Below are 27,980 nucleotides of genomic sequence, written 5' to 3' on the forward strand. Positions count from 1 at the left end.
AAATCAAAGGGAGATGAAACTTTGCCTCAAAAAGTATGTTATAATATAAAATTATAGTATGTTATTCTAAACCACAACCATATAAACGGCATTTCAAAAATTAAACCAAAACATTAATATCGTAATTCACAATCTGTTATACATTACACTGCAAAATTACCATATCAATTTGAAAAAAATCACAATCTTAGATTAATGACAAGACAATGACGTCACTGTGATACCTTCCGTCATATTAACAGCTCAACGCTCAACATGTATGCAGCGCAGAATTAGTGATTGAACCATCCTCGGAAAAGTCTAGTATCCTTGGTATATTCGTACCTATATATAGTACCGACGTGACGTGCCACCAGTAATTTTATTTTTGATAATTTTTTTACTGTTCTTTCGTGCTGATCATTCCGATTTGGACATTGACTTTGGAATTGTGTTTTCCAAGTTTTCTTAATTTAGTCTTGCTTTTAATAGTTTTGCAACCATGGCGTACTGTATGCGAGTTTTGCATCGCCAGGTGAGTGATATAAAATTTACTCAATGAAAATAATGGAACTTATTTCCCTTGAAAATCTAGTTAATTACCAAAAATATATTTATAAATTGATAAATTACAATTATGGGGAAACGCCGAAGATCAGGTGATCAATGTACTTTATAGGAAGTACATCAACCTTTGTTATTATTACATAACTTCATTTTCAGAAATTGTGAACCTCAAAATTCTTGAACCTTTCATTTTTTTTTAAAATATGGGTTGAAATCCTAATTATATAACACAATTGAGGCGTAATATTGCAAAAATCCTAGGGAGCAGAGGATGCTGGATCTATGCTTGCTCATTTTTTTTCAAAAACCAATATAGCGAGATTTACAATAACACCACTTAAATCTGACTTGGATTTTTAGCAAGTAACTTTGAAGCATGCATTGTGTAGTTTTGACAGTATTGAAATTAAAATACTTATAATTATTTTCAGGGAGGCAAAGCCAGCAGCCTTTTTTTCTCTGAGATTCAGTCAAGATGCTTCCACATTTCACCTCTAACCGCAGCTGCGGCCAAAGTTGCTATGAGCAAATTTGATAAAAACCCATTGCCATATGAGAAACTTACGAAAAATCTTGAAGTTGTGAAGAAAAGATTGGGAAGGCCTCTAACCTTATCTGAGAAAGTTTTGTATTCTCATATTGATCAGCCTTCAACGCAGGTATTTACAAAAAATAGGAAATAGAAAAGTCATTTGTTTTTTTTTTGAAATGTTGAGTATGTTCAATAACCTTAGAATAATATTTGATTCAAAGGTTGTTTGAATTTTATTATGATGCAATTGAGAAATTCAAAATGTACTATATGAAGACTGATAATGCAAGTCTCATGAGATTACATAACTGGTCCGATGAGGTAGGTTATGTTGCATCTTTTTTATATTAATTACCAGAGAGAGAGAGAGAAAGAGAGAAAGTCATATAATAATGGTATAATGAATCCTAGATAATTTTTAAATTTTATATTAATACCTAATCATTCTTATCCACAACTGAAATTGAGTATCATATAAAGCAAAATTTTGGTGGTTCAGTCCAAATTTTTTATTGAACTGCTGAAACGTGTTTTATTCTTGCAGAGAACTCAGTTGAGGGGCCCTAAAGTATGGGAACCATTGATGGTACCAAGTCCAAATGTAGACCCAAAGGCTAATATTGTATTTTTTTCCGCTTTTGAATGTATATGTTCTAAAAGTACACGAATTCAAATCTATGATAAGTGTATTGCAAAAAATACTATTGAATTTTAATAAAGAACATTTCTCCCTAAGACGATGAGATGTTTTCTGGCTGTACCACCTAGCCTCCTAGGTTTGTTCCAGAGTTTCAGAACTGGGAAACTCTTGCTCTTTCTGATATTACAGGAAGGACAGTTTGGGTCACTTAGTTGATGTCCATCTCTTTTGTAGACTTGGGTTTGGATTGTTTTATTACTTCATGGCCCATATAGGTTGCTACACATAGGAAAAGAAAGTTCATCAGCAGCACCCCGCATTTTCATGACAAAGTCTTCTATGACAAAGTCTTCTATGACAAGAGGGCACCCAGTATCTCAAAAGTTCTGTTAGTGACTGAGTGAGTTCATAGTATACATCCTTTCGGCACACATACAAACTTCTTAGGATGAGACATCATTTAAGAGGACTGTTATCTCCACTGGGTATTCTAATGCCCTTTGCTGCAGGGCAGCAGAATTATATAAGTTGATTTGTGATTCTGTTTTTCAAACAAGATGACAAATTCAACATTTTGAAACTATCTTTTGGTAGAGAAGCATAATGTTAGTCAATATTTTGAAGTTTTACATTTGAAGGAGAAAATAATAAAACTTGCTCTGAAGTGCTATATGTTCAAGAAATGATTTTTTTTCTAATGATGAAGATGGTAATAATTTGAAAGATTTTGATTAGGGTTAGTTAGGGGAATACCGGTAAAATTACTTAGATTTCAATTACCTTATTTTAGACTGAGCTATTATATATTGAAACAGGTGTTTTGGTTTTGTAAATTGTATAGGTAAAACTCTCACGATGAAGATTTTATCAATGTGTATGTAATTTAGTTTTTTCTATAATTGATCGAGGAGCAGATTCAAACAATGCACGAGTTAAAAAATTGTATAATGTATGCCTTTTTTTATATTCTTGGGGTTCCATTTTCATTTTCCCTTTAATTTTTATGTTTGTGTCATTAAACTTTCCAATTTTATTGTGAATTTTTTGTTCGTTATTCAAAATTTGTAATTAAACTTTCATATATGGCACCTTTTTTTCTTCCTAGAGATAGGATATCATTTTAGCAGAGTTTTAATTATCGGCTGGCGTATTTTCGCTGATAGTCTCTTAAGTCTACCTCTCTAAAGCAAAGGTATTGGCTAATAGCATGGATAAATTCAGCTGAGGGTATAGGTAATTTTAGGAATTTCTCAATTTACTTGGAATTAACCCTTATAATCACAATATTCAAATAGTTTGTATTTATCCAGTTTTTGTTAGTTTTGATCATAACATAGTGACCAACAGATCAGATACGAAAGATTTATAATACATGATGGCAATTTCAGTTGTAAAGAGTTCACTTGGTTGCGATTTTACTCCCTTTGTAGAATTTCAACACCATACAGTAAAAAAAATCTTACTTTAAAATTCGAACTATCCAGCATATTATTTAGGAATGAGAGTATCAGTGAATCTAAAATGTATATAATGCCATGGTAGGATCGCAATCGCAGCAAGGAATATAATTTTGAGTTTTATGTAGTGGAAAACTTATTCAATTGAATGTATGCAAATCAAAAAGGAGAGATTCATGTAAGTCATTCCATGACAGTGTTACTCCGAAAATAGTACAACACCTGCTCAGCAGATGGCCTCAATCTAGTTTGATGAATAAATATTTTCTATTGAAATGTGTAATAAATCATTAGGTCTACTGACTCAGACACTGAATTATGTAACATATTTAAAATTATCTTGATCTGGAATATGTTATAATTTGGACTAATTGCATGTTAAAATAATTCAAGAAATTTGACTTTATATCTGTGATTACGAAATAATGTTTAATTCATTTAATATTTTTATATTTGAATAATTTTAGCATTCTGATTTCGCATACTATGTAAGTGTTTGTCAACAGGATGTTAATTTTTATAGATAATAAGAATATAGTCTCTCTCTCTCCCTCTTTTGGGTTATCTACTAAAGATAGTTGGTGAATATTACTGCTCCATTTTCATCATTATCCCAAAAAACTTTACTTCGCCTATCTAAACCGTACATCCAGGCATCGCATGTTTGCGATAGATAATTTTGAGCAAGTCAGCAGTCTCTTATGAATTGTAATGTAAATATTAATGAAAGATAAACGTTCAGATATGATTGTGATCCATGCTAACATGCTATTTGTAGACTGAAACTTTACGGTTATCTCCAACTTTATTGCAACTTGTGTATCATCCAAGACTTGTATTACTTTTTAATGTCCAAAATGACAAAATAAAAGGTAAAACTGGAACTTCTGGCGTCAAATAAATTCAAAGCAAGCAGTTTTTCCAATCACCACACTAACTTGGATGGTGAAACATGCGTCAAAGAGTAGGTATTGCATTTCGCATGATTCCAAATTGGTATCAAGATGTGCAATACGCCTCAGGGTTCAGTTTCTTACAAAAAGAGATATTTACATGTATGACTATGTACATAGTTAAAGGCATCATTTTGAAACTAAATATTTCATAATTCACAAAATTAAGGAAATAAGGAATATTTAATAAAAGGGATGTCAATATAGACTGCAATGAGTGAAGCTTACTAATAAGAATTCCAGTAGATAGCACTTAATGTCAAACATCAATTGAAAGAACTTCTCACTTACTGTGACCTAGTATTTCAAAATGGATAATTAAACTATGCGACAAGGAAATATTGCAAGAATTAATTTCTTTGAATTCAGGGCCATAACTAGGTTACAATATTTAAATTAACCATATAACATAATTTTCAAATGAGTTTTATAAGTCTTAACCCTAGAGAGAAAATAAATGTTCGTGATCGATTACACTTTGGGACTTTCGGCTATTATAAAAATCTTACTCTCCTCACAAATTTGTGGAGATCAAATCGTAAGATGTAGTTTATGAAAAATCACTATCCTTTGGAATCAAACTTTCCAGAAACTCAAGATAGTTTCGTTTCATCATATATATGCCATATTCTTTCTTTGCAGCATGTGAGGGGTGGAAAATTCAATCTTGATGGGTAGATTAAATACATAGGCCTTTCAGACTTCGTGCTCATTGACACTTTTGATCCATTTGTTTAGGACTAACAGTAGTCGAGTTTTAAAAATATTAGTCAAAAGTTACTTTTCACAAGGATTTCTTTCATACATGTTGAGCGATAAAATATCCAAATAAAGTGTGTCAGAACATTGTAACAGCTCAAGATAATGCTCGTAAGTTGGAGAATAAGTATATTAGTTTACAGTTTTTGCTTTACACAAAGATTGGTCATGTTAACGTCCAAGGATTTTCGAATAACTTTAACTGGATTGAACTTTTTTGAAAAGTAATAATATAGATGTAGTTTGTTTTTCTGAGCATTGGTTAAGTTATGATTGTTTTATTGATGTGTATTTCAGAAATGACAAAATGGCAGTCATTTATTATAGAAGGAGTTATATTCGAGGGGGAAGTTTGTATCTTGGCAAAACAAGACATTGATTGCAGAGAAATTATATCAAAAGAATTATCCACTGAGGACAATTTGAAATATATGGTATTTACTTCGATAGTGTAAAAATTGTTAACATACGCATGTATAAACCTCCAAATAGTAATATGAATTATTTGGTTTATTACTGTTTATCAAAAATGTATGAACAAATTTCAGCAATAGAATAATGCATTATCTGGAAATCAACGAATTGTTATTCAACAATCTCCATGGCTTTAAAAAAACATTCCATTTAAACAACTTCTCAAAACTTTCTCATAAACATATATTCCAACTTAGATGTTAATAATTTTCATTAGTTGTGTCTTCCATTGTCTAATATGATATAAATTGATTTGAAATACCTGAAAGAATCTTTAACAAAATAAAACAGAGATTAGCTGAAAAGTAACAGTTGTATTAAGCAAAAAAACTGAAAATTACAATAAAATAAAATACAAGCAACGACCAAAAAATAAAAAAAGAACAATTATCAATAGATGAAAATTAAAAAATTATTAACAAGAAATGAAAATTGAAAATTAAAAAAATTCCAAACCAAGTCACTTCAAGACGTTTCGATTGTTAGTATCCACAATCGTCTTCGAGTGATAACAGGAGTTATTCCTCAGAGAGCTGACTATAGATCGTTCGAATGCTTTCACCTATCCCCTCTTCCTTCTCTACGCTTCATCGGTTTTAGCGAAAGCTGACCGTTTGACGGGAGTTGGTCGTGTTCCGCTTGATTAGAGGTTTCCCATATGTTACGTATCTCTACGCTAGCTTGGCTAAATGCGTTGTTGAACAACATATATGCAACTTCTTTGAATTTTCTACTAAATCAGTGTTCCTCCTTGTGGATGATTTCAGCTTGAGCTCACTTGATGTTATGTTGATGAGTCCAAACATGCTCTGCTGTTTCTCCTCGCTGTGTGTGTTTTTTTTATGCTCGGCATTGCGCACTTTTAATGGCCTCTTAGTTTCACCAATGTATGATTCTCCGAACTCAGGGTATCCGGTAAATGCAATTCCTGGTTTTCCTGAGGCTGCTACGGATAATGTTCCCAGATCTGAAACAGGTTCTAATGTTATACTTGAATCCAATCCTTCGTATCCTTTCCTTAATTTTTTTACAGATTCTTTCAGAGATTTCAAATCAATTTATATTATATTAGACAATGGAAGTCCGAACTGATGAAATACATCATGAAACATTGTCAACCACCTTCAAACAAACGTTAATAATTTTGTTGTTTTGTTCACAACAAGAAAAACAATAGTAAAGTAAACAATAGTAAAATTGTAACTATGAAAAACTAATTGCCTTTCTAAGACGTATAAAGCTTCTGCACCGTATATGAAATTTATTGTATGAAATTTGAATTGTCGCTAATATCCCTCAAGGTTGATGCGACATTAAATAAATGTAATTGAAAAAAAAACAGTAGTAAAGAGTTACTGTTTTCCAATGATATAGAGATGTCATAGAAAATTACATTCTTAGGCACAATATTGAATGAGTCCTAAAATTGGCATTTTTATATCAATGAGCCTGCAAAGCTCATTCAATCAATCATTTTTTGCAATAAAACAAATGAAAAATTATATAGTTCTGGAAATCGCACGATAAAAAGTTAATTTGTAATCAGCGACAGCGGGTTAACAAAAAACAAATTTTAACAGATATCTTTTTACTCACATATTTTCCTGAATATCATGTCTTGGGGCTGAAGTATATATTTCGATAGGGTACCAATAGTTCGAAAACAGATTATGAAAATGATTTTTGTTATGGAATATTAAGATAGCTTTCTTGATCAATGGGTTTTCTAATATCTTTTTCACATGTCACTGCAATCCGTTGTGAATACCCACCCACAAGACAACTTTAAAAAAGCCACCGCTTTATAGTGCAATCACCTTCTATAATAAACTGCCAAATTCGATTACACGATTGGAATGGAATGATATGTTTTGTAACTGGCTCAAATCTCTTCTCATTGAAAAGTGCTCTTACGGCCAGAAAGAATACTTGAACGATAGTTTAAGCTACTCTGTAGTTTTTTTGTATACGTTTTGTTTGAGACATTTTTGTTATTTGTAATTGTCTTTTTGTGGTTTTTTGACTTACCATATGCAGTTATTGTACTGAAATGGTCAAATAAATTATTATTATGATTGCCAATTTTATATCATATGTTTGGGGCGATGAATTATTTATCCAATATTGAAACACATTTTTCATTCACTGAATTGTCTTTCACCAGGACTCAATTTTTTTGTAAATTTTTGTATCAAACATTCATAATGTAGATTCAAACAGATATCTTTCTCGAAAAATTGTGCACAATGTAGTAAATGAAAATGGTATTGAAGTTTTTCGGTTCGCCGATGAATGATATGCAGCTTTCCAAATACTTCAACATTCTACCAAAAACAGTATTTCACTTGATATATTTACTAAACTGTTAGATCTTGTCCACTCATGTGGTCGCTTCGCTTTGGACGGAACACTTTCTTGCAGGTGTTTGAAATCGAAAATGAAAAATTTAAATCGTAAGTGTAATAAAAAAAATTATGTGGAAGTTTTAAATTCATTTAGTGTTTTTTTTTCAATACCGAGTCATAAGCGAAAAAAAAAGATCATACTCTGATCATTGGTCTGATGTATAAGGTCTGCTTAATTTTACATTATTGTTTTTGGCTTTCTACTCCTCCATCTTGATACAAAAAATGTGGATAATATTTATTTATTCTTCAGTGAATTCAGGGTGAAGAATCAACACAAAAACAACACGAAATGTTCATAAATACCCAGATCCCTATTCAAATAAATTATGGTGGCCCAGAGAATATGAAACGTTCATAATTTAAAATTGAACGGTACTGAACTGAAGCAAATGTAGTATCTGATTACAAAATATTGTCTTTGTGAAATCATCATATTTGGAATGTAAATCAATTGTTTTTATTGATAAACCCGCAAAAACCAAAACAACAAATATGTAAAATTCCATTTATCAATAGTTGATTTCAATCGTAAATTGGCATCAAGTATTTGGTAAAAATTTTTGGAAATTTTTAAAGAATTTGTTTTTTTTTCAAAATATGCATATAGCCTAAAATTTACAGACCTAACCATTTATATATTTTGATTCATAAAACATTATAACCTAATTCTCTGAATATATTTATATAACTATTATGTATTACATAATCAAACATTGAAAATTGTATTTTCTTTCCCCTCAAATCGGGGTATGCCATCTACCACCATCATTCATTGACATGTGTGCATTTTGTCCATAAGTGATTTATCAGTAATAATTATTACTATAGGATATTGAAAGAGGAAAATCTTATTTGAGATTACGCCCTGATCGAGTGGCTATGCAAGATGCCTTGGCACAAATGGCAATGTTGCAATTCATTTCTAGTGGTCTGAAGCGGGTAGCTGTACCAAGCACCATACATTTAGACCATTTAATTGTAGCTCATGAAGGAGGAGCGAAAGATCTTGCTCGAGGTATAGAAGTTAACAAAGAAGTATATAATTTCTTAGGATCTGCCTGTAACAAATATGGCGTTGGATTTTGGACAGCTGGGTCAGGTATGTATGTATATTAACTTTGAGTAATATGATATAGCTGATCGATACCTGACGAGAATCCATTATAACATACCTATTCAAAAAATACACTTCGATGTGAGATTTCCACTTGAAAGTTTAGGAAACTGCGACACGTGTTTCGCTATGCAATAGCATTTTTGGGCGTCACAATACTGTTTGTACAAATTCTGTGTCGTGCTTTTATAGTAATTTGAATCATTATGAATATTTCTACCTGCCAAATTTCTACGTGATGAATTCATTACCTAAACATTCACCTATCTAGGAACAACTCATGAGACTTGAGAATAATAAATAACAATTTTTAACTGAGCTATCATTTTATCTACTTTTAAGATATGTCCTAATTACCAATTTCCTTGTTGCAAACTGAATTCAATAAATGGGAACAATTCAAATCTATTTGATTATTTAGCAATAATCTCGATTTCTAAACATTCTAAAAGATTGAGTTTTGAACCTTTCTCTTTCAAATGCAATACGTCATCATTGTGATTGAACCTATGTTCCTATGTCAAAAGATGATTCGCAAATGTGGAGTTGATCTTTCCGTTCAAAAAACTACTTCTATTACCCCTTATTCGATTGGAAAAAGTTTTTCCGGTTTGTCCAATATAAAATTTTGGACAAGAACCACAAGTCAACTCGTATACTCCCGTTCTATCCGACGCTGAAGTTTTATTTTTATTGTTTTAAATGAATTTACTCAAAAATTATTATTAGGTGTTCTGTAGGCTACGTCCATTTCTTTGCCTTTTAAAACAAGAGCAATTTTATGTATGTAAGATCACCAAAGTAAGTTAGAGTTACATAATGTTTAGTATCATTCTTTGAAAATGAAAAAACATGGTTTGGAGCTTGTTTCTGCAATTTTTTAAAAAGAACTGAGTCAATAATATCCACCTCGTGAACGTTGTTGATACCAATATGTTTTATGAAAATCAGTTCTCTTTGAAAATTGCCCTCTGAAATTGGAATATTCAATAGTCTGTGAACTGTGAATGCTGCTACTTAATGTTGTTATGGATGTAAAGATGAATTGTGTATAGTGATGTCCAAGTAAGATGGTTTGTGAAAAATTGCAAAATCATGTTTTGTGGACAGATGCATTTGAATATTGAAACACAGAGATTCTGTTTCAATGTATATGAGAATCTACACCTCAAGTTTGGTTTCGAGGAAAACAAACTATTACAAGCAACATCAGATTTGACCGAAATTCTTTTCTCAACTGTAAGTAAAATAGTCAAAAACAAACCTTATCAAAACAAGACGCGATGTGATACAGGATTACCAAAACCTCTAGATGTTCAACTAATAATATCATTGAAAAAACAATATACCACTGTTTCAAAAGCAATGAGATTCCTACAACTGAAATCATAAGGAAGAAATTGAATACTTACTTCAGGCCATAACGTGAGCTGCAGTGACAAAATTCTTCAGAATTGGATAAAGAAACTAGGATTTAGATTTAAAATAATAACAAACGTTAAGTAGTTATGGAAAGTAAAAGAATAGTAGAATTGCGTAACAAATATTTGAAACAAATAACTAAATATAGACAAGAACAACGGCAAATTTTCTATTTGGACGAAACTTGGTATGACACTCACGACACAGTTACGAAAGGGTGGACTGATGGTTCGAGAATATGTACGTCTAACATGCCTGCAAACAAAGGATCGCGACTAATCATTGTGCATTGCGGAGGAAGTAAAGTATGGGTTCCGAATTCTTTGAAATTATGAGGAAAAAAACTTGAGGACTGCAATTTTCATTATCATAAGAACATGGAGGCTAATATTTTCAAGGAATGGTTTGAAAACACATTGATCCAAAATTTGGATGCGAATAGCGTAATAGTACTTGACAACGCTTCCTATCATTCGCGACAGCTCATGAAAGTACCGAATAAAAATTCGAGGAAATATGAAGTACACATTTTTTAATGGATAATAAACAATTTGTATTTTGAAGATGACTCTACCAAAAATCAACTACTTGAAGTTTTACAGACAAAAACATTTGAAAAAGTGTATGCCCTTGAGAGTATTGCTGAAAAGTATGGACACACCATACCGAGACTTCCCTCTATTTTTGTGTTTTCATTCCCATCGAGTTGATTTGGGGAAAATTGAAACGAAGCATCAAACGTAAAAATAATTTTCCAACATTTGATAAGAAGGTAATAGAGCTAATTAAAGAAGAAGTATCTAATATCACCGAAGAAAAGGATTAAAAAAGTAATTTTAGTTGAAAAAGACTATATGTAGATTGGATACTTCCATATTAATGGTGAAAATAAATTCATTATTGATTTGAATGACGACAGTGACAGTGAAACAGAGAATATGGAAGAGGAATTATCAGAAGTTTTCGAAGAAAGTTAGTAATTGTTTTTATTATATATATTAATATATATATAGGGCTATTCGTTTCTGTACATAGTGATCTCGTAAACGATAAGAGATAAGAGTGTCGGTTAAATTGTGGCAAAGTTGCGTATTTTAGAGACCTATTCAATGATGTAAAAAAATCGAATATAGCTCTTTTGGTTCGGAAGATATAAAGGTAAAACAAAAAAATCCCAAATTATTTTTTTGCCTATATCTTCTTTATTCGCAGACATATTGAAAATCTGTCCACATTTTGCTATTGGCACTTGACATGGGCTACCAGAATATGTCCATGAATCTTATACAGGGTGTCATCTGACTTGGGCCACTCCCATCTTTGAATTTTTAAATAGGGATCTGTATTTTTTGTTATAGTTTTTGTATCGTCGACGTTCACTTTATACTGAGAAGTTAAATTAAATTTTATATTTCAGGTTGTGTTGGTAATATTTGATTATAATTGTGTGAATTATTCCCTTTTTAAATTACGGCCCTAGAAATTGCTTGACTGAGTTGAATAAAAACACAATAGCAACTTTCACGTCTCCCTATGTACCGTAGAGTATTTTTTTCATTTTTAGGCACCTATTCATATTTTTTCCATTGCTCTGAGCGTTTTCTACAATGAACTTCGAATAAAAAAACCTTTTATGATTATCTGAAACATATCTACATCTAAAATATATTATATGTGTTTTAATAAGTAGAAAAAGAAATGATAGCAATAATAACATTCGAAACAGACACTATAATCGTAATGAAAATTGAAATGAAGTAATTTATATACACACAAAAATTAATGGTGCAATGAATATTAAAATTGGAGTCCTTCCATTTCGAGACATTTTTGAACTCGGTTTTTCATAATATTTATTGTCCTTAATACACTTATTTGCTGCATTGCTGCGAAATCATTCAAAATCCTCAATCTCGAGTCTTCCATATTTTCTATCTCTCTGCCAGCGTAAATCCTATTTTTCAAAGTCCCCCATAGAAAATAGTCCAAAATAGTAAGATCTGGTGATCTTGCAGGCCATCTTATTGTTCCATTATTTGTCTCGAAATGGAAGGACACCAATTCGAACATTTATTGCGCCATTAATTGTTTTGTGTATATAAATTACTTACTAACTATATTATCAAAGGGGAGCTGTTGGAAGGTAGGTTGCACTATATCGTTTACTTGAACTATACCAGTACATATCTGTATCAGTTGATCGGTATGCATTTTATTCTATAGGTTGTCCATGAAAATTCAAGGGATTCAAATTACTACAAAAGCACGACACAGAATTTGTAAAAATAGTATTGTGAGGCCTAAAGACGCTATATTACAGTGAAACACGTGTCGCCGTTTTGTAAAATTTCAAGTGGAAATCTCACATTGAAGTGTGTTTTCTAAATAATTTTGAGTGAATTCTCATTAAGATTCTGAGGAACCTTTTGAAGTTTCAAATGTTCCTTTTCAAGTTACTGAGTGAATGAAAAACATCACGTTTTATGCAAACTTATTAGTGAACATGTTTTTTTTTGGAAATATTGATCGGCAGTAAATTTTATTTTTCAGGTATCATTCATCAAATTATATTGGAAAACTATGCATTCCCTGGTCTTTTGATGATCGGAACTGATTCCCACACACCAAATGGGGGAGGTCTTGGTGGCCTCTGTATTGGAGTTGGGGGTGCTGACGCTGTAGATGTAATGGCTAATATTCCCTGGGAATTGAAATGTCCCAAAGTCATTGGTGTTCGACTAACAGGTAAGTGTTTGAGTAATCAAATACAAATTATTTAGGCAATTGAATTCAAACTTGGCTTCGAAAAAGTTACCTCAGTCGTTTAAAAGACCTCAGTAGCAATACTTTTTATATGAGTATTGGAAACACCAGAAATTTTTGGCTGAGCTACTTCACAGATTCTTCAATAATAAAAAAGTAGCGTCCGATTCTCGGACCTAATGGCGCGACCTTCCGCGTGTATTGGCAGAGGGCCTGACCAGCTTAATTTTCGAGAAAAGAAAAAATGTAAGTTCATTCAATTTATATATTCAACAATATAAGGGAATCATGAAATGCTGATGAATAAACTAAATCAACATCACGAAGTAAACTAGTGGTTAGGGTTCCATATCGTATCAGTAAAATTACTTACACAAAGAAGATAAAAAAGATATTAAAGCAATCAAGTGATCAAAAAATCATCATTCTTAACAAAATGAGGTTATTCAAATATTAACAATTCTTTAGTTTTCTCAAGTATCCCACTTTCAATTTCATTTTTGAAAGAGAATTAATTTTTGGTCATTTTAATGTCTCTTGTATGAATATATACATATACATATTTAAATGTTACTGGGAAATTGGTAGTTCACGTGATTTCTTGACGGAACCTTGGATATTCCAGAATTGATGAAGATCCATTTTTCATTTTCTATATACAGGGCTATTCAAATTCGTTTCTGTACAGGGGGATCTCGTAAATGATAAGAGATAGAGTGTCGGTTAAATTATGGCAAAGATGCGTATTTTAAAGACCTATTCAATTATGTGAAGAAATCGATTATAGCTCTTTTGGTTCTGGAGATACACAGGAAAAACCAAATAATCCCAAATTATTGTTTTGCCTATATCTTCTTTATTCGCAGACATATTGAAAATCTGTCCACATTTTGCTATTGGCACTTGATGTGGGCTCTCAGAATATATCCATGAATCTTTTATACAGGGTGTCATCTGACTTGGGCCACCTATATCTTTGAATTTTTAAATACTGACCTGTATTTTTTGTTGTAGTTTTTAGATCGTAGACATTCACTTCATACTGAGAGAATAAATTCAATTTTATATCAGGATTTTTCGAAGTGAATTATGTGTGAATTATTCCCTTTTGAATTACGGCTCTGGAAATTAGTTGACTGAGTTGAATAAAAACACAATAGCAACTTTCACGTCTCCCTATGTACCGTAGAGTTTTTCGAGAGTTTTTTTTCATTTTTAGGTACCTATTCATATTTTTTCCATTGCTCTGAGCGTTTTCTACAATGAACTTCGAATAAGAAAACCTTTTATGATTATCTGAAACATATGTACAACAAAAATATATTATGTGTTTGGATGAGCAGAAAAAAAAAATGGTAGCAATAATAACATCCGAAACGAACACTATAATTATAATGAAAATTGAAATGAAGTAAGTAATTTATATACACAAAAAAATTAATGGTGCAATAAATGTTCGAATTGAGAGTCTTTTCATTTCGAGACAAATAATGGGACAATAAGATGGTCTGCAAGATCACCACATCTTACTATTTTGGACTATTTTCTATGGGGGACATTGAAAAATAGGATTTACGCTGGCAGATAGATAGAAAATGTGGAAGACTCGAGATAGACGATTTCAAATGATTTCGCAACAGTGCAGCAAATAAGTGTATTAAGGGCAATAAATAATATGAGAAACCGAGTTTAAAATTGTCTCGAAATGAAAGGACTCCAATTCGAACATTTATTGCGCCAATAACTTTTTTGGGTACCTATATAAATTACTTAATTTCAATCTTCATTACAATTATAGTGTTCGTTTCGAATGTTATTATTGCTATCATTTCTTTTTCTTATTAAAACACATATAATATATTTTTGATGTAGATATGTTTCAAATAATCATAAAAGGTTTTCTTATTCGAAATTCATTGTAGAAAACGCTCAAAGCAATGGAAAAACTATGAATAGGTACCTAAAAATGAAAAAAAAAACTCTCGAAAAACTCTATGATACATAGGGAGACGTGAAAGTTGCTATTATGTTTTTATCCAACTCAGTCAACCAATCTCCAGGGCCGAAATTTAAAAGGGAATAATTCACAAAATTATAATCGAATATTACTGAAACATCCCGAAATATAAAATTGAATTTAATTTCTCAGTATGGATTGAACTTCTACGATCCAAAAACTACAACAAAAAATACAGGTCCGTATTTCAAAATTCAAAGATGGGGGTGGCCCAAGTCAGATGGCACCCTGTATAAAAGATTCATGGATATATTCTGAGAGCCCACATCAAGTGCCAATAGTAAAATGTGGACAGATTTTCAATATATCTGCGAATAAAGAAGATATAGGCAAAAAATAATTTGGGATTTTTTGGTTTTTCCTGTATATCTCCAGAACCAAAAGAGCTATATTCGATTTCTTTACATCATTGAATAGGTCTCTAAAATACACAACTTTGCCACAATTTAACCGACACTCTTATCTCTTATCGTTTACGAGATCCCCATGTACAGAAATTAATTTGAATAGCCCTGTATAAGAAGGCGCTGGAAAGTATAATAAATAATTTTCAAAATACGTTTCTGAATTACGTTCTGGAATTTGTCCAATTAAACAATGATGTATTAACACTTCCAAAATACAAATAATGAAATTATAAAACAACAACAAAAATTAATTGGCGCTCCGGGGCAACCTCATTGATTCCAGTGGCGCATTTGCTTTTTCTGCTGCAGGAAAACCCGGAAAAACCTGCAGCACCACATCATCTAAAGATCTTGATCTGCCAATGTCCTCTCTCTTATAAAACAAAATGTTAGGTTTCTCCAGAGGCTCCAATAAATTCAATACATCGCCAGAACACTTGACACGATTGTCGTCAAACTTAAACCAGTCCGTTTCGTCTTTGACCAATGCGTAATAATGACCAGATTCAACGCTAGAACCACAGTGAACAATGACTGCATGAATATTATAATAGTGGTCTGAATTATTTCTAGATTACAAAGATTAATTTGCTCAACTTTCCCGTACTAAAATTCCTTAATTGAGTTGAGATTGTATCAAAGAAAATTAGAGCATATTCAAATGATGAATGTTCTGAAATTATTTCAGAAATTAAAATTTCAGAGGGAGACTTGAGTTTTTTAACAAGATTTCAATTCAGACGTTGCTGAGACTTCGAGATATAACGTTTGTCCGTGCTGTTAACGCACATACCACTGATGATGTCTGCTTTTGTCAACGGCCTACTGGCCTGAATTCCTAATCAAGAATTCAAATCTTTAGTTCCATGTCAAATGGCTTGCAATGAAAATTCTGCGATAGTTCATACGAGTTTCTTTTAGAATTCTGACATTTTCAATTTTGATTTGGTGGTAGATAATTGGGAACAATGGGAACAACAACTCGACCACTAACTCGTGCACTTCGTCAGGCATTAAAACCTTCAGACCACGGCCAAATAATCCGTAAAATAGCTTTGACACCGAAAGATATTTTGTTTATTCAAAATTTATCGTGGATAAATTGTGATCCTATCAATTTTTAACTGGTGGAGTGTAATAGATGGAGTGTGCCAATTTTTAATTATTGTGAAATCTCTACCTTTTTAAAATAATCCAGATTGATAAAGTATATGATATTAATCAACGTGTCATTTGAAAAAGAATGAAATTCTTCCTTCACAGTCAAAATCAACAAATTGTTAAGATACATAATGAACAGAATGGGACCCAAACGACCAGTAATGAAATACTCAATATTCGTTAATACTATCATCATTTTTAACCAACTGATTTCTGCCATTTAGGTAGCGGCACCACGAATACCAGAACAATTTGCTAGCTAGATCAAGAAATTTACTGAGAAGTTGAATTTTTATCTGAAGAGTATTGAGTATAACTATTCAGGTGGCAAAATTTTATATCAATGTACGTTTTCTGAAACCAAATTGTTTCTGTGATAGTTAAAATTATTTTTCAATGTAATCTTCGTTTCTAATGTTCAACACTTTCTCAAAAACTTTAACCAAAGTAGAAATGAGTTTTTTTTGACACGGCTTTATGGCACCAATTTCAAATGATTTTGTCCATATTCTAGTCCGAAATGAACTTTCAATGATGTTAATATTTCTGGAGTTATTCAATCTAAACCTGGAGATTTTATCAAATTTGAACTTTCTATAATAGATACATATTCTGCATCATCGGGTTTCCTGTTATCATTAGATTTTGCTGTACTCTTCAAATTTGATGTTGTGGTTTTTAATTTTGTCATCGAGCCAGTTTCAACAGGTATTTTGATGTCTTTCATAGTTTTTTTCCATTCCATTCAAACATTTCTGATAATATTTGTTAACAAAATTCCAAGTCACCTTGCAGGTTACAATATTTGCTAATAGATAAATGGGGATAATTTATTCATAATGCATGATTTCGGAAATTAATTCATCTCTCTAATAACAAAACTGTAGAGTCTGCTTCATAATTAGACAACTACATGGAACAGTATCTCTAGAAGTACTCAAATTGGCTTATTTCGGATTAGTACAATGTAATATCTCAAATGGGTTAATATTCTGGGGAAACTCAGCATACCTAACAAAAGTGTTTGTTATCCAAAAAAAAAAAATAATTAGATATATCGCTGGCATACATTGTAGACAATCATGCAAGACAGTTTTTAAAGATCTAGCTATTTTAACACTACCGTCTTTATATATTTTGCTCATAACTATGAATATCAAAAGAAATGAATCATACCATACAAAAAACAGTATGATACATGATCACAATACTCGCAGACGAAATGAACTGAGACTACCTTACTCACGATTAGCCCTTGGGCAAGACTCGGCAAGCTATCAAGGAGTCATATGTTATAACAAAGCAAATAGGTTACTAGGAAATATTGAAAATTACAATACATTCAAAAACGCTTCAATAGACCTTTTCCTAGAAAATGCCCTTTACAATGTCATAGAATTTTTAGATTTGAATGTATAAGTTGCTTTTTCTTCAGTTTGTGTGACTAGTCTGATAAATATTGTACCAGTAATGTATATGTTATATGTGTATGATATTTTAATGACGAATAAATTATATTCTTCTTCTTCTATTCTATTCTTTCAATTCAGGAAAACTATCGGGCTGGACATCACCAAAAGACATCATTCTCAAGTTAGCAGGCATATTGACTGTGAAAGGAGGTACCGGTTCTATTATAGAATACCATGGACCAGGTTGCGATTCTGTATCATGCACGGGTATGGCAACTATTTGTAACATGGGTGCTGAAATCGGTGCAACTACGTCAGTGTTCCCTTACAACAGTCGTATGTCTGATTATTTGAAAGCCACCAGTCGAGCTGACATTGCAAGTGAAGCCGATAAGTACAAGAGTGTTCTCCTTAGCCCAGATGAAGGTAGGATCACTTTGGAACTCGTACACTTGGGGTAACTATACTTATTTTGTTTTTGTCATAATTGCAGGTGCGAAGTATGATCATATTATTGAAATCAACCTGGACACCCTAGAACCACATGTGAATGGGCCATTCACCCCTGATCTGGCTAGTCCAATCAGCAAATTGGGTGAAAATGCCAAAAAGAATGATTGGCCTGTTGATATAAGAGTTGGTCTTATTGGATCATGTACCAACAGTTCCTATGAGGATATGGGACGTTGTGCTAATATCGCCAAAGAAGCAATGAAACACGGTGTTAAATCAAAAATTCCTTTCAATGTCACACCTGGATCAGAACAGATCCGTGCTACAATTGAAAGAGATGGTATTTCTCAAACATTGACAGAATTTGGAGGAACGGTAAGTGAATAATAATCATTTCAGAATTGTTTCCAAATCCAAAAACTGGCTTTAGAATATATTATGTTGATTTTTCTTCATGGTTCAGTTGAGGGCTTCTCTCCATGAAAATATGTTTCATTACTCAAGGTTTGAACATTTTATTGGCAAAGTCTAGTAAAGTAAAACATTTATATTAAATTAACAAACACAAGCTATGAAAGTACATGAATATATGAATATTGAGTAAATGTAAGTAAATAATGCTATGTGATGAACATTGAGCCATTTCGTGTTTTGTCAATAACTTGTTTACACAAAACTATGTGCTAATTACTCGATTGAGCCTTGGTAGAATTCGTCCATACTATGATAGGGTCTCCAAACAAGGAATTCTTTTACTTTTTTCTGAAATTCTTTTCATTGTGTATTCATTTGCCCTAAATTAATGGGAAGGCGATTAAATAACTTCTTGCTATTGAAAACAATAGAATTTTGTGTAAGGGCTAGAGTAGGTGTTGGAAGGGAAATGAAGTAAGACTGGTGTGTACTATTAGTTGGGGTGGTATTGAATTTATTTTTATATTTTTTGTGGATAAGACTGTTTCCAAAATGAAAAGACAAACTAAGGTCAGAATTTTTTGCTCTACAAATAAAGGGCTGCATGAGTCCCTGTAGCTAGCCTTGCATAAATATCTGATGGATCTATTTTGTAGAGACAATACCATATTGAAACTAAATTGTGCACAGTCTCCCCAGAAATAAATTCCATAACGTTAATAAGACTCAATTTGTGCAAAATAAACTAATCTTTTAATAGAAGTATCTAACTCTCTTGCAACAACTCTCACTGCTTGGCATCCTGCTGCTAGTCTTTTACATGAGTAGTCGACATGGGAATCAAATTTTAGATTTTCATCAGTGTAGAGCCCTAAAAATGTGGTTTATCTCCAAATTTTCAATTTTTACGTTTTCCAAGTGTACTTCCCTTATGTTACATCTAAACGTGACCACATTTGTTTTGTCCATGTTGAATGATAAGAGATTGGAATCGCACCAATCAGCAAAACATGTGAAATTACCACTTATGTCAATATGGACTATGTCATTGACATAAATTAGAAACAACAGCGACCCCCAAAACGGAACCTTGTGGGACCCCACTGCCAATGAAACATTCCTCTCATGAAATACCATCTAAAAGAACATTCTGCCGCCGGTGAGAAAGGTACGTCTCAAACCAAAGTCATGCAGATCCTCTAAAGTCATAAACGTCTGGCTTGCGAAGAAGTAGCATGTGGCCTACACAATTGAAGGCCTTGGATAGGTCACAGAACATGGCCGCCGCAGACTCTCTTTCATTAAGATTGGTGTACAGGTTTTCCTGGAGTGAAAATATGCATGAAGCTCCGCGGTGCACGATATCAAAAAATATTTCAGTTATCAATAAAGGAAAATTCCTTCGAAATCAAATTTCGGATTTTGAGAATAGAAAATTATTCCACAAGCGAGAAATATAGCCGTTACTCGTGAGAATGAAGTTTGAATTGAATTGATTACAATATAAAACTATCAGTGGACATATGACAATTCAGAATTCAGAAGGTATAGTTAGGGCTAATACATAATTGTATGTTCATACATTAATTATACTAAATAATATAAAAGGCCGATTTGAATGTCCCACTCTCTACTTTTAATCAAGACAAGATGCATGTCACATGAAGTTAATCAAAAATGCAATATTTCGAGTACTCATCAATGAGAAAAATGATAGTGCGGTTACAGAACCAGATTTATCAAACAATTTTGAGTAAACTTTGAACACTGAATTCAATATGGCATATGGAAGTACATTGCCATCCGATTGAAAAAGCTCAAGGGAACAGAAACCTATGACACGTAGATATTTGCAGTCCAATCATATCTCAAACACAGCTAACTATGTTGCCACGTAACTCTAACATACCTCAGTACAGAAATGAAAAATAAAGTTGAATGTGAAAACAAAATTCAAAATTGCTGATTGATACCATCAATTCTTTCTGTGGAGGAAGTTTGGGATAATCTGGTGAAAGTGCTAATGGATTTGGGATTATCAAGATGAATACTGATGGTATTACTGAGAAAATTGATCACAAAATTACTGGGTGAGGACGATTTTTTGGAAGAATATGTCAATAAAGTTATTTCCACAACTCGTAAGATTCGAGTTCTTGTTGTACAATCATGTACGCCTATCTTTCCTAATGCAAATCAAACGAAGCTCTTTCCAGAACATTTCCAACTGGTATTCCAAAAGTATGGTTGTCCACAACTGACTTGAAAATTTCAATTCTGATTTGAGCGGTAATGTGGATGACAAAAAATGTGTCCCTGGCTACTTTTTCACCTACCCTTGTTGAAAAAAGTTATTGATAAGTCTGTCAATCAACTTTGAAAGGTCAACAGTATCTAACTGATTCTACTGTTCAGCATCTAATTCAAGTTGTAATGTATACTTTAGATTGATTACCCAAATTCCCACAAAAACAATGAGAGCATCATATCTGGTGATATAAAAGTCCATTCTGAGGGACTGTACGACTGCCGCCGGTTTCCATAATGGGCTCATTTAGGCTAATTTAGTTTTTTATTGAAAATTATATATTATAAAAGTAAATCATCTCCCAAGTATTCCACAAAATTTTCCGGTTTATATGTCAATTAAAAACTGAGCAAGAGCGATTGAAAATGTGAGATCGCCCGCGGTACCTCTTTACGTCACGAGCAAACGAGCTTCGAGCGGTGGCAACCGGGCCTGTAGTTGGAGATTATGAGTCGCTGCTATCGTCAAATAATGTATATATCAAGTCTGGGTAACTGGCATTTTTGAGACAAAATTTCTATAATAAATAAAGAGTACCTTGAATTTCCAAGACATAATATCGGATTTTTCTCTATGACGTGAATAGATCTTCGCTCAATATTATTATTCGAATTTCAGTTTTCAACTAATATTCCAGACAAAGTACAATCTGATGATGTAGCAACAGAAGTCATGTCTGATGTACTCAAACTCTCACTGTCCTCGGGGGAATTTAGTAGTAATTTTTTCCGATACTTTCTGTATTTTGTATTTCTTCAGAACGATTTCTTTTTCGATGGTATTATAATAATTACGGTCTGTTTAGCTTTTAATCTTCGAAAAACCTGTTTATTAACTTGAATTCCAACATCAAAGGTACTTTCATGAGTACCTGCTTCATCATACATGATTTGATTTTCAGCGATATCTTTGTTATAAGTATTCAACAAAATTTGTTTTTCCTTTATTTGAACAAACGGTGGAGCTTTAGATGCATGGGCCGTCGGTCTATCAATCTGGCAATCAAATATATGCGGAATTACGCCTGGTTTCAATATAATTTTTCCCACTTTCATAGTTTTGATATACATGTAATTTTCTAAGTCTGTTTCAACCTAAAATTCAAAGTAGTGCTCAGAGTAAACTATAATTTTTTTTAATATTCCTTATCATTCATACTTACATTAAAATGATCTTCGCAACAAAAATGCGTCCCCTTGGTAGATGCAAAGTCGGTCCTCCGCATAACTTTCCTAACAGTGAAATAAAAATTTTGTCTGGGGCAGTTATCGAAGAATTCTTGCATTTATGAACGATGCAATACTTGTAACGTCATTTTTTATCATTATTCATATTCACGCAGTTGACACTGCAGTAAACAACACACAACTTGCTTTCTACAGTTTTAGCACATGTATTTCGCTTATCCGCCAGCACTCCCTTGTCGCCGAGTTGACTGATGTGACGTCAAGCTTGACCACGCCCCGTTTCGGTGAACGCCATATTCAACAATTAATTTGAGGAGGAAGATAAATAGTGAAAATTCAGATTTTTTGCAGATGTACTATTTGAAACATAAACTTTCAAATTATGAAATAAAAAAAAATGTTAAATGAGTCCATTGTAATTCAGCCAGTCTCGAAACAGCCCATCTCAATGAGCAGGAGCATCATCTTGGTGAAATGGAACATCAATTGAAAACTCATTTTGGATTGTTTGGGTTATTTTATCAGTCAAATTTTGCAGCTTATCCACATACAGAGGCTGGGTTGACATCTTTTCCAAACATATTAATCCTATAATGTCGTTAGACAATACTATTTTGATTATGAAAGCAACTACTCACACAATGAAAACTGAATTGATGACCTTTCTTTTCTAGCTGGGAATTTCTACATTTCCATCATCTTTCATTGTCTCCATTACATTGTTTTTTTTTCTTTATAGATATTAGCCAATGCTTGCGGGCCTTGCATTGGTCAATGGGACAGAAGAGACGTTAAGAAAGGAGAGAAAAACACTATCGTTACATCATATAATCGTAACTTCACTGGGCGTAATGATGCCAATCCGGCCACTCATGCCTTCGTTACCTCTCCAGAACTTGTAACCGCACTGAGTATCGCTGGAAGACTGGACTTCAATCCTCTAACAGACGAAATCGAAGGTGAGTTTTCATTAAGCAATTCCAATAAAAGTTGAATGTACCTATGCCTTTTTTCACAGGAGCGGACGGTAAAAAGTTCAAGCTGAGTCCTCCATACGGAGATGAACTCCCCAACAAAGGGTTTGACCCTGGCCAGAACACATATGTTGCACCTGTTGAAGATGGTTCGAACTTGACCGTTGATGTAGATCCAAACTCACAACGTGTCCAATTATTGAAACCTTTCGACAAATGGGACGGAAAAGACTTGGAAGATATGGCTATTCTTATCAAAGTGAAAGGAAAATGTACCACAGATCATATTTCTGCTGCCGGACCTTGGTTAAAGTACCGTGGTCATCTGGACAACATTTCGAACAATTTGTTCATAGCGTAAGTGTTTGTTTCTGTTACCATTTTGTAAATTTTGGTTTCATAGACACTTTTCTTTTTTGTTTCAATGTCCAGTTCCATACTTTTATGTCTGGGAGAGTTTTTAAAGATCATAATTCGTGCACTTGAACGCATTCAATAACTTCATTTAATAACTCAGAATACAGTTCAATACCTCTTTCAAAAACACTTGTTTCTGACCTTGTGGCTTCTCTTGATGTTAGAAGTAGTCTTGGAACTAATGTGCTTCTGGAACAAATATTTCAGTACATTCCTTGGTACCTCCTCACTCTTCCCTACATGTTCGATAAGCTTTGCTGGGTATACGTTGCTGCGGTCATGACATGACGTCACATTGCGATAGATAGTTGCATTTGGTTGATTTATCGATGCAAAACTCATTAAATGAGAAACAATTAAAATAAAAAACATATTTACTCAGTACACTCACTTAGGAGGTCCAATATCTACTGAGTAATTTCTTTCTTGTACAACTATTTATTTAAAAAAACAGATCTCTACTAAAATTGCCAAATTTGCCAAATAAATAATGTGGCATTGAAATTTATTATTTGGCGTGCGTTTGACGGTGGTTGGGAGGAGGGGTGCCACTATTTATATATATATATATATATATTTATTTATTTATTTATTATTTATTTACGGGTAACTCCCATTTAATATAAGTTATACAAATATCAGATTGTTAACACTAATCTTATCTAATTTAATTATAATTAATAACAATTTAAACAGTTATAGTAGAGAATTGAAATGAAGCGAGAATAAAAGTAAATGACAGATACTTGCAATTTAAGAATAAGTGTATATCTTGACTTATTTCTAAGAATATCCTCGGAAATATGAAAGAGATCGAATTTTGTATTATTCCCGTTTGTGACTATTCTTGATAAAGGAGAATGCATTCCATAGTTACACCTATGGTAATCTATTGCAAAGGTTAGATTATTTCGTGTTTTTCTAGAGGGAACATGAAGATTTACTTGGGCAAGAAGAGTTGAACAATTAATTCTAAAATTAAGCAATTTATGAAGGAATATATTATCTACATGACCTCTGCGTAAACTAAGTTTTGGTAAACCAGTTACAGACCGAATTTCTGAAAAAGAGTGATCACTGAGAGGTATAGAAAAGGCAATCTATTTTATAAATTTGTTTTGTACTTTTTTTATAGTGTATTTATGAATTTCATAAGTTGGTGACCAAACACAGCTACAATATTCTGTAATCGATCTAACCAAAGCGAAATACAATAACTTAATAGAATTAATGTTGATGAAGTCTTTTGTAATCCTGCATACAAAGCCTAACATTTTCATTGCTTAGCTAGAGATCTGTTCATACTGCAGGTGAAAATCCATTTTGACATCCACCACTACACCAAGATCTCGTATGGATTTCACCGATTCTAATAGTTTGCCTGCTATAGTATACATATTATTGTAATGAGTAAGTGATCTAGAAAAAGAGATACTTTTGCATTTAGACACATTCACATCCATATCATTGTCTACACACCATTCAGTTAAAGATGTAATGTCATTCACATTCACAGTCAACTGTGGATACAATGGTTTTGAAAATTTTCAAGTCATCAGCAAACATTAATACTTCAGAATGACTAATTTTGGTTTTGATATCGTTGACAAAGATATTAAATAGGAATGGCCCTAAAGGGCTTCCTTGTGGAACTCCTGAGCTAACAGAGATTTGTTGAGATATAAATCCTTTAATTTTTACAACTTGTGTTCTGGTACATAGATAATTTGTGAGCCATTTCAATAAATTCCCAAAGAAACCGATTGCCACCAATTTTGCACAGAGAATCCTGTGATTAACTGTGTCAAATGCTTTGGAAAAATCTGTGTATATTACATCACTTGCTGTTTTTTCTCCAAAGCGTTTAAGATATACTGAGAGATAAGATATACTGATATATATCTATATATATATATATATATATATATATATATATATATATATATATATATATATATATATTATATATATATATATATATATATATATATATATATATATATATATATATATATATATATCATCAGTAGGTATACCTGAAAGAATCTGTATAAGATTAAAAAGATTAGTTGAAAAATAACAATTTTATTAAGCCAAAAACTGAAATTACAATGAAATAACATACAAGCAACAACAAAAAAAAATCAAAAAAATTGAACTATTAACACCAGCTGAAAAATAAAAAAATTATTAACAAGAAATGAAAATAAAAAAATATATATAAAACTAAAAGATTCCAAATCAAGTTACTTCACGACGTTTCGATTGTTAATATCCACAATCGTCTTCGGGTGATAACTGGACTTATTCCTTCGAGATCTGACTATTTATAAGTCATTTGAGTGATTTTACCTATCCCCTCTTCCCTGTCTCCGCGTCATTGGTTTTTAGCGGGAGCTGACCTTTTGGCGGCAGTTAGTCGTGTTGGTCGTGTTCCGCTTGATTAGAGATTTCCATATGGTACGTATCTCTACGCTAGCTTGGCTAAAAGCGTTGTTGGACAACATATATGCCGCTTCTTTGAATTTTCTCCTAAACCAGTGTTCCTTCTTGTGGATGATTTCTGCTTGAGCCCACTTGTAATGTTGATGAGTCCAAACATGCTCTGCTATTCCGGATTTGCTGTGTGTGTGCTCGACAATGCGAACTTTCAATGGCCTCTTAGTTTCTCTCTCCGCACTCGCAGGGTATCCGGTAAATGCAATTCTTGGAATCGCAGTCCGCGTTTGGTGGCCTGGTTTTCGTGAGACTGCTACGGATAGTGTTTCCAGATTTGAAGCAGGTTCTGATGTTATACTTGGACCCAATCCTTCTTATCCTTTTCCACAATCCTCTAATGTAGGGAAGTACAAGTACTGGTTGTGGTGGCTTCTCTTCCTTGTGGAGCTCTTGTTGTCTTCTAGCTAAAGCCTGTTCCACCATCATTTTGGAGTACCCATTCTGTTGAAGGTCATTTTTGATGACGCCTAGTTCCTTTTCGAGACCTTCATTTGTATTGCAGAGCCCGAAAGCACGGTCTAGTAGAGTCTTGATGATTCCTCTCTTAGTCGATTGATGGAGGTTGGATTCCTGGTTCAGATACTGTCCCGTGTGAGTAGGTTTTCCATATACTAAATGGAAAATATTGTCAACCACCTTCAAACAAATAGTATCTCTAAGTCCATATACCACTGCGCAGATATCTGTGGCAGTAGCAAAAGGAACGTTTGTTACTACAAATTCCATTTGACCAAGGCCTATTATTTTGTTTTGTCTAAACGTGACTCTGGCTATGAAAGCTTATGTTCTTATATGGTTTGGATCAAATTATTTATTTTATTCTTTCTTTTTTAGAATTTAAATGTTTTTGATTATTTAAATAAGTTATTTTTCGTTTCCAGTGCCACAAATGCTGAAAATAATGAACTTAACAAGGTGAAAAATCAACTCACAGGTGAATGGGGAGCTGTACCTGACGTAGCTCGTTTCTACAAAGCTAAAGGAGTTAAGTGGGTTGCAATTGGTGATGAAAACTATGGAGAAGGTAGTTCTCGCGAACATGCCGCTCTTGAACCCAGATATCTAGGAGCTCGTGCTATCATTGTGAAATCTTTTGCTCGCATCCATGAAACTAACCTGAAAAAACAAGGACTTTTGCCTCTCACTTTCTCCAATACTAGCGACTATGACAAAATCCAACCCTCAGACAAAATTTCACTAAAGAATCTGAGTAATCTTACTCCAGGAAAACCAATTGAATGTGAAATCAAACATGCCGACGGTAAAGTTGAGAAAATTTTGCTGAATCATACATTGAACGATCATCAAATAGGTTGGTTCAAAGCCGGAAGTGCACTTAATCGCATGAAAGAATTAGCTCAATAATGTAGACAGATTATTTGAATAATTTTTAAGTATTCAAAAATCAAAAATATTCATCTTTCATAATTATATTCGGTTGTTGTGATTCAAAGCATATTTTTTCTTGTAATTTTTGTCCATATATATTTTCTGTACCTAATCCAAAGTATATATTTTCATGTAATTTTTGTTCATACATGTTCAACCCTAACAAACTTTGAGACAATAAAGTTGTTTTTGTTAATTCTTGTTTTATGTTAACCATATACAGATTATTTTCTATTTCTTTGAGACATAAAAATGCTGTCTCCTTTGACGTATT

At 32.8% G+C, this 27,980-nt stretch overlaps 1 protein-coding gene across 1 annotated transcript; it reads left to right on the forward strand.

Annotated features, from left to right (window-relative positions):
* The first annotated feature begins 273 nt into the window (after positions 1–273).
* Positions 274–27,902, forward strand: LOC111510288 (probable aconitate hydratase, mitochondrial). The gene is made up of 9 exons (XM_074179925.1): positions 274–514; positions 978–1,205; positions 8,598–8,868; positions 12,856–13,050; positions 18,204–18,491; positions 18,559–18,893; positions 23,167–23,386; positions 23,446–23,758; positions 27,199–27,902. Exons 1-9 carry the CDS (start codon positions 482–484, stop codon positions 27,680–27,682), a joined length of 2,367 nt encoding a protein of 788 aa, XP_074036026.1. The 5' UTR covers positions 274–481; the 3' UTR covers positions 27,683–27,902.
* Positions 27,903–27,980: the final 78 nt, after the last annotated feature.

Source organism: Leptinotarsa decemlineata, unplaced genomic scaffold (genome assembly GCF_025532065.1).
Source record: "Leptinotarsa decemlineata unplaced genomic scaffold, Ldec_3_MD MMD2_tig00026282_RagTag_RagTag, whole genome shotgun sequence".
Classification (NCBI taxonomy): Eukaryota; Metazoa; Arthropoda; class Insecta; order Coleoptera; family Chrysomelidae; genus Leptinotarsa; species Leptinotarsa decemlineata.

What these genes read in the sequence shown, in the direction of transcription:
- LOC111510288 (XM_074179925.1), top strand. Translation starts at nt 482, where the DNA reads ATGGCGTACTGTATGCGAGTTTTGCATCGCCAG. An exon ending in TGCGAGTTTTGCATCGCCAG is followed by an intron (nt 515 to 977) that starts GTGAGTGATATA and finishes AATTATTTTCAG; the next exon opens with GGAGGCAAAGCCAGCAGCCT. An exon ending in TTGATCAGCCTTCAACGCAG is followed by an intron (nt 1,206 to 8,597) that starts GTATTTACAAAA and finishes TTATTACTATAG; the next exon opens with GATATTGAAAGAGGAAAATC.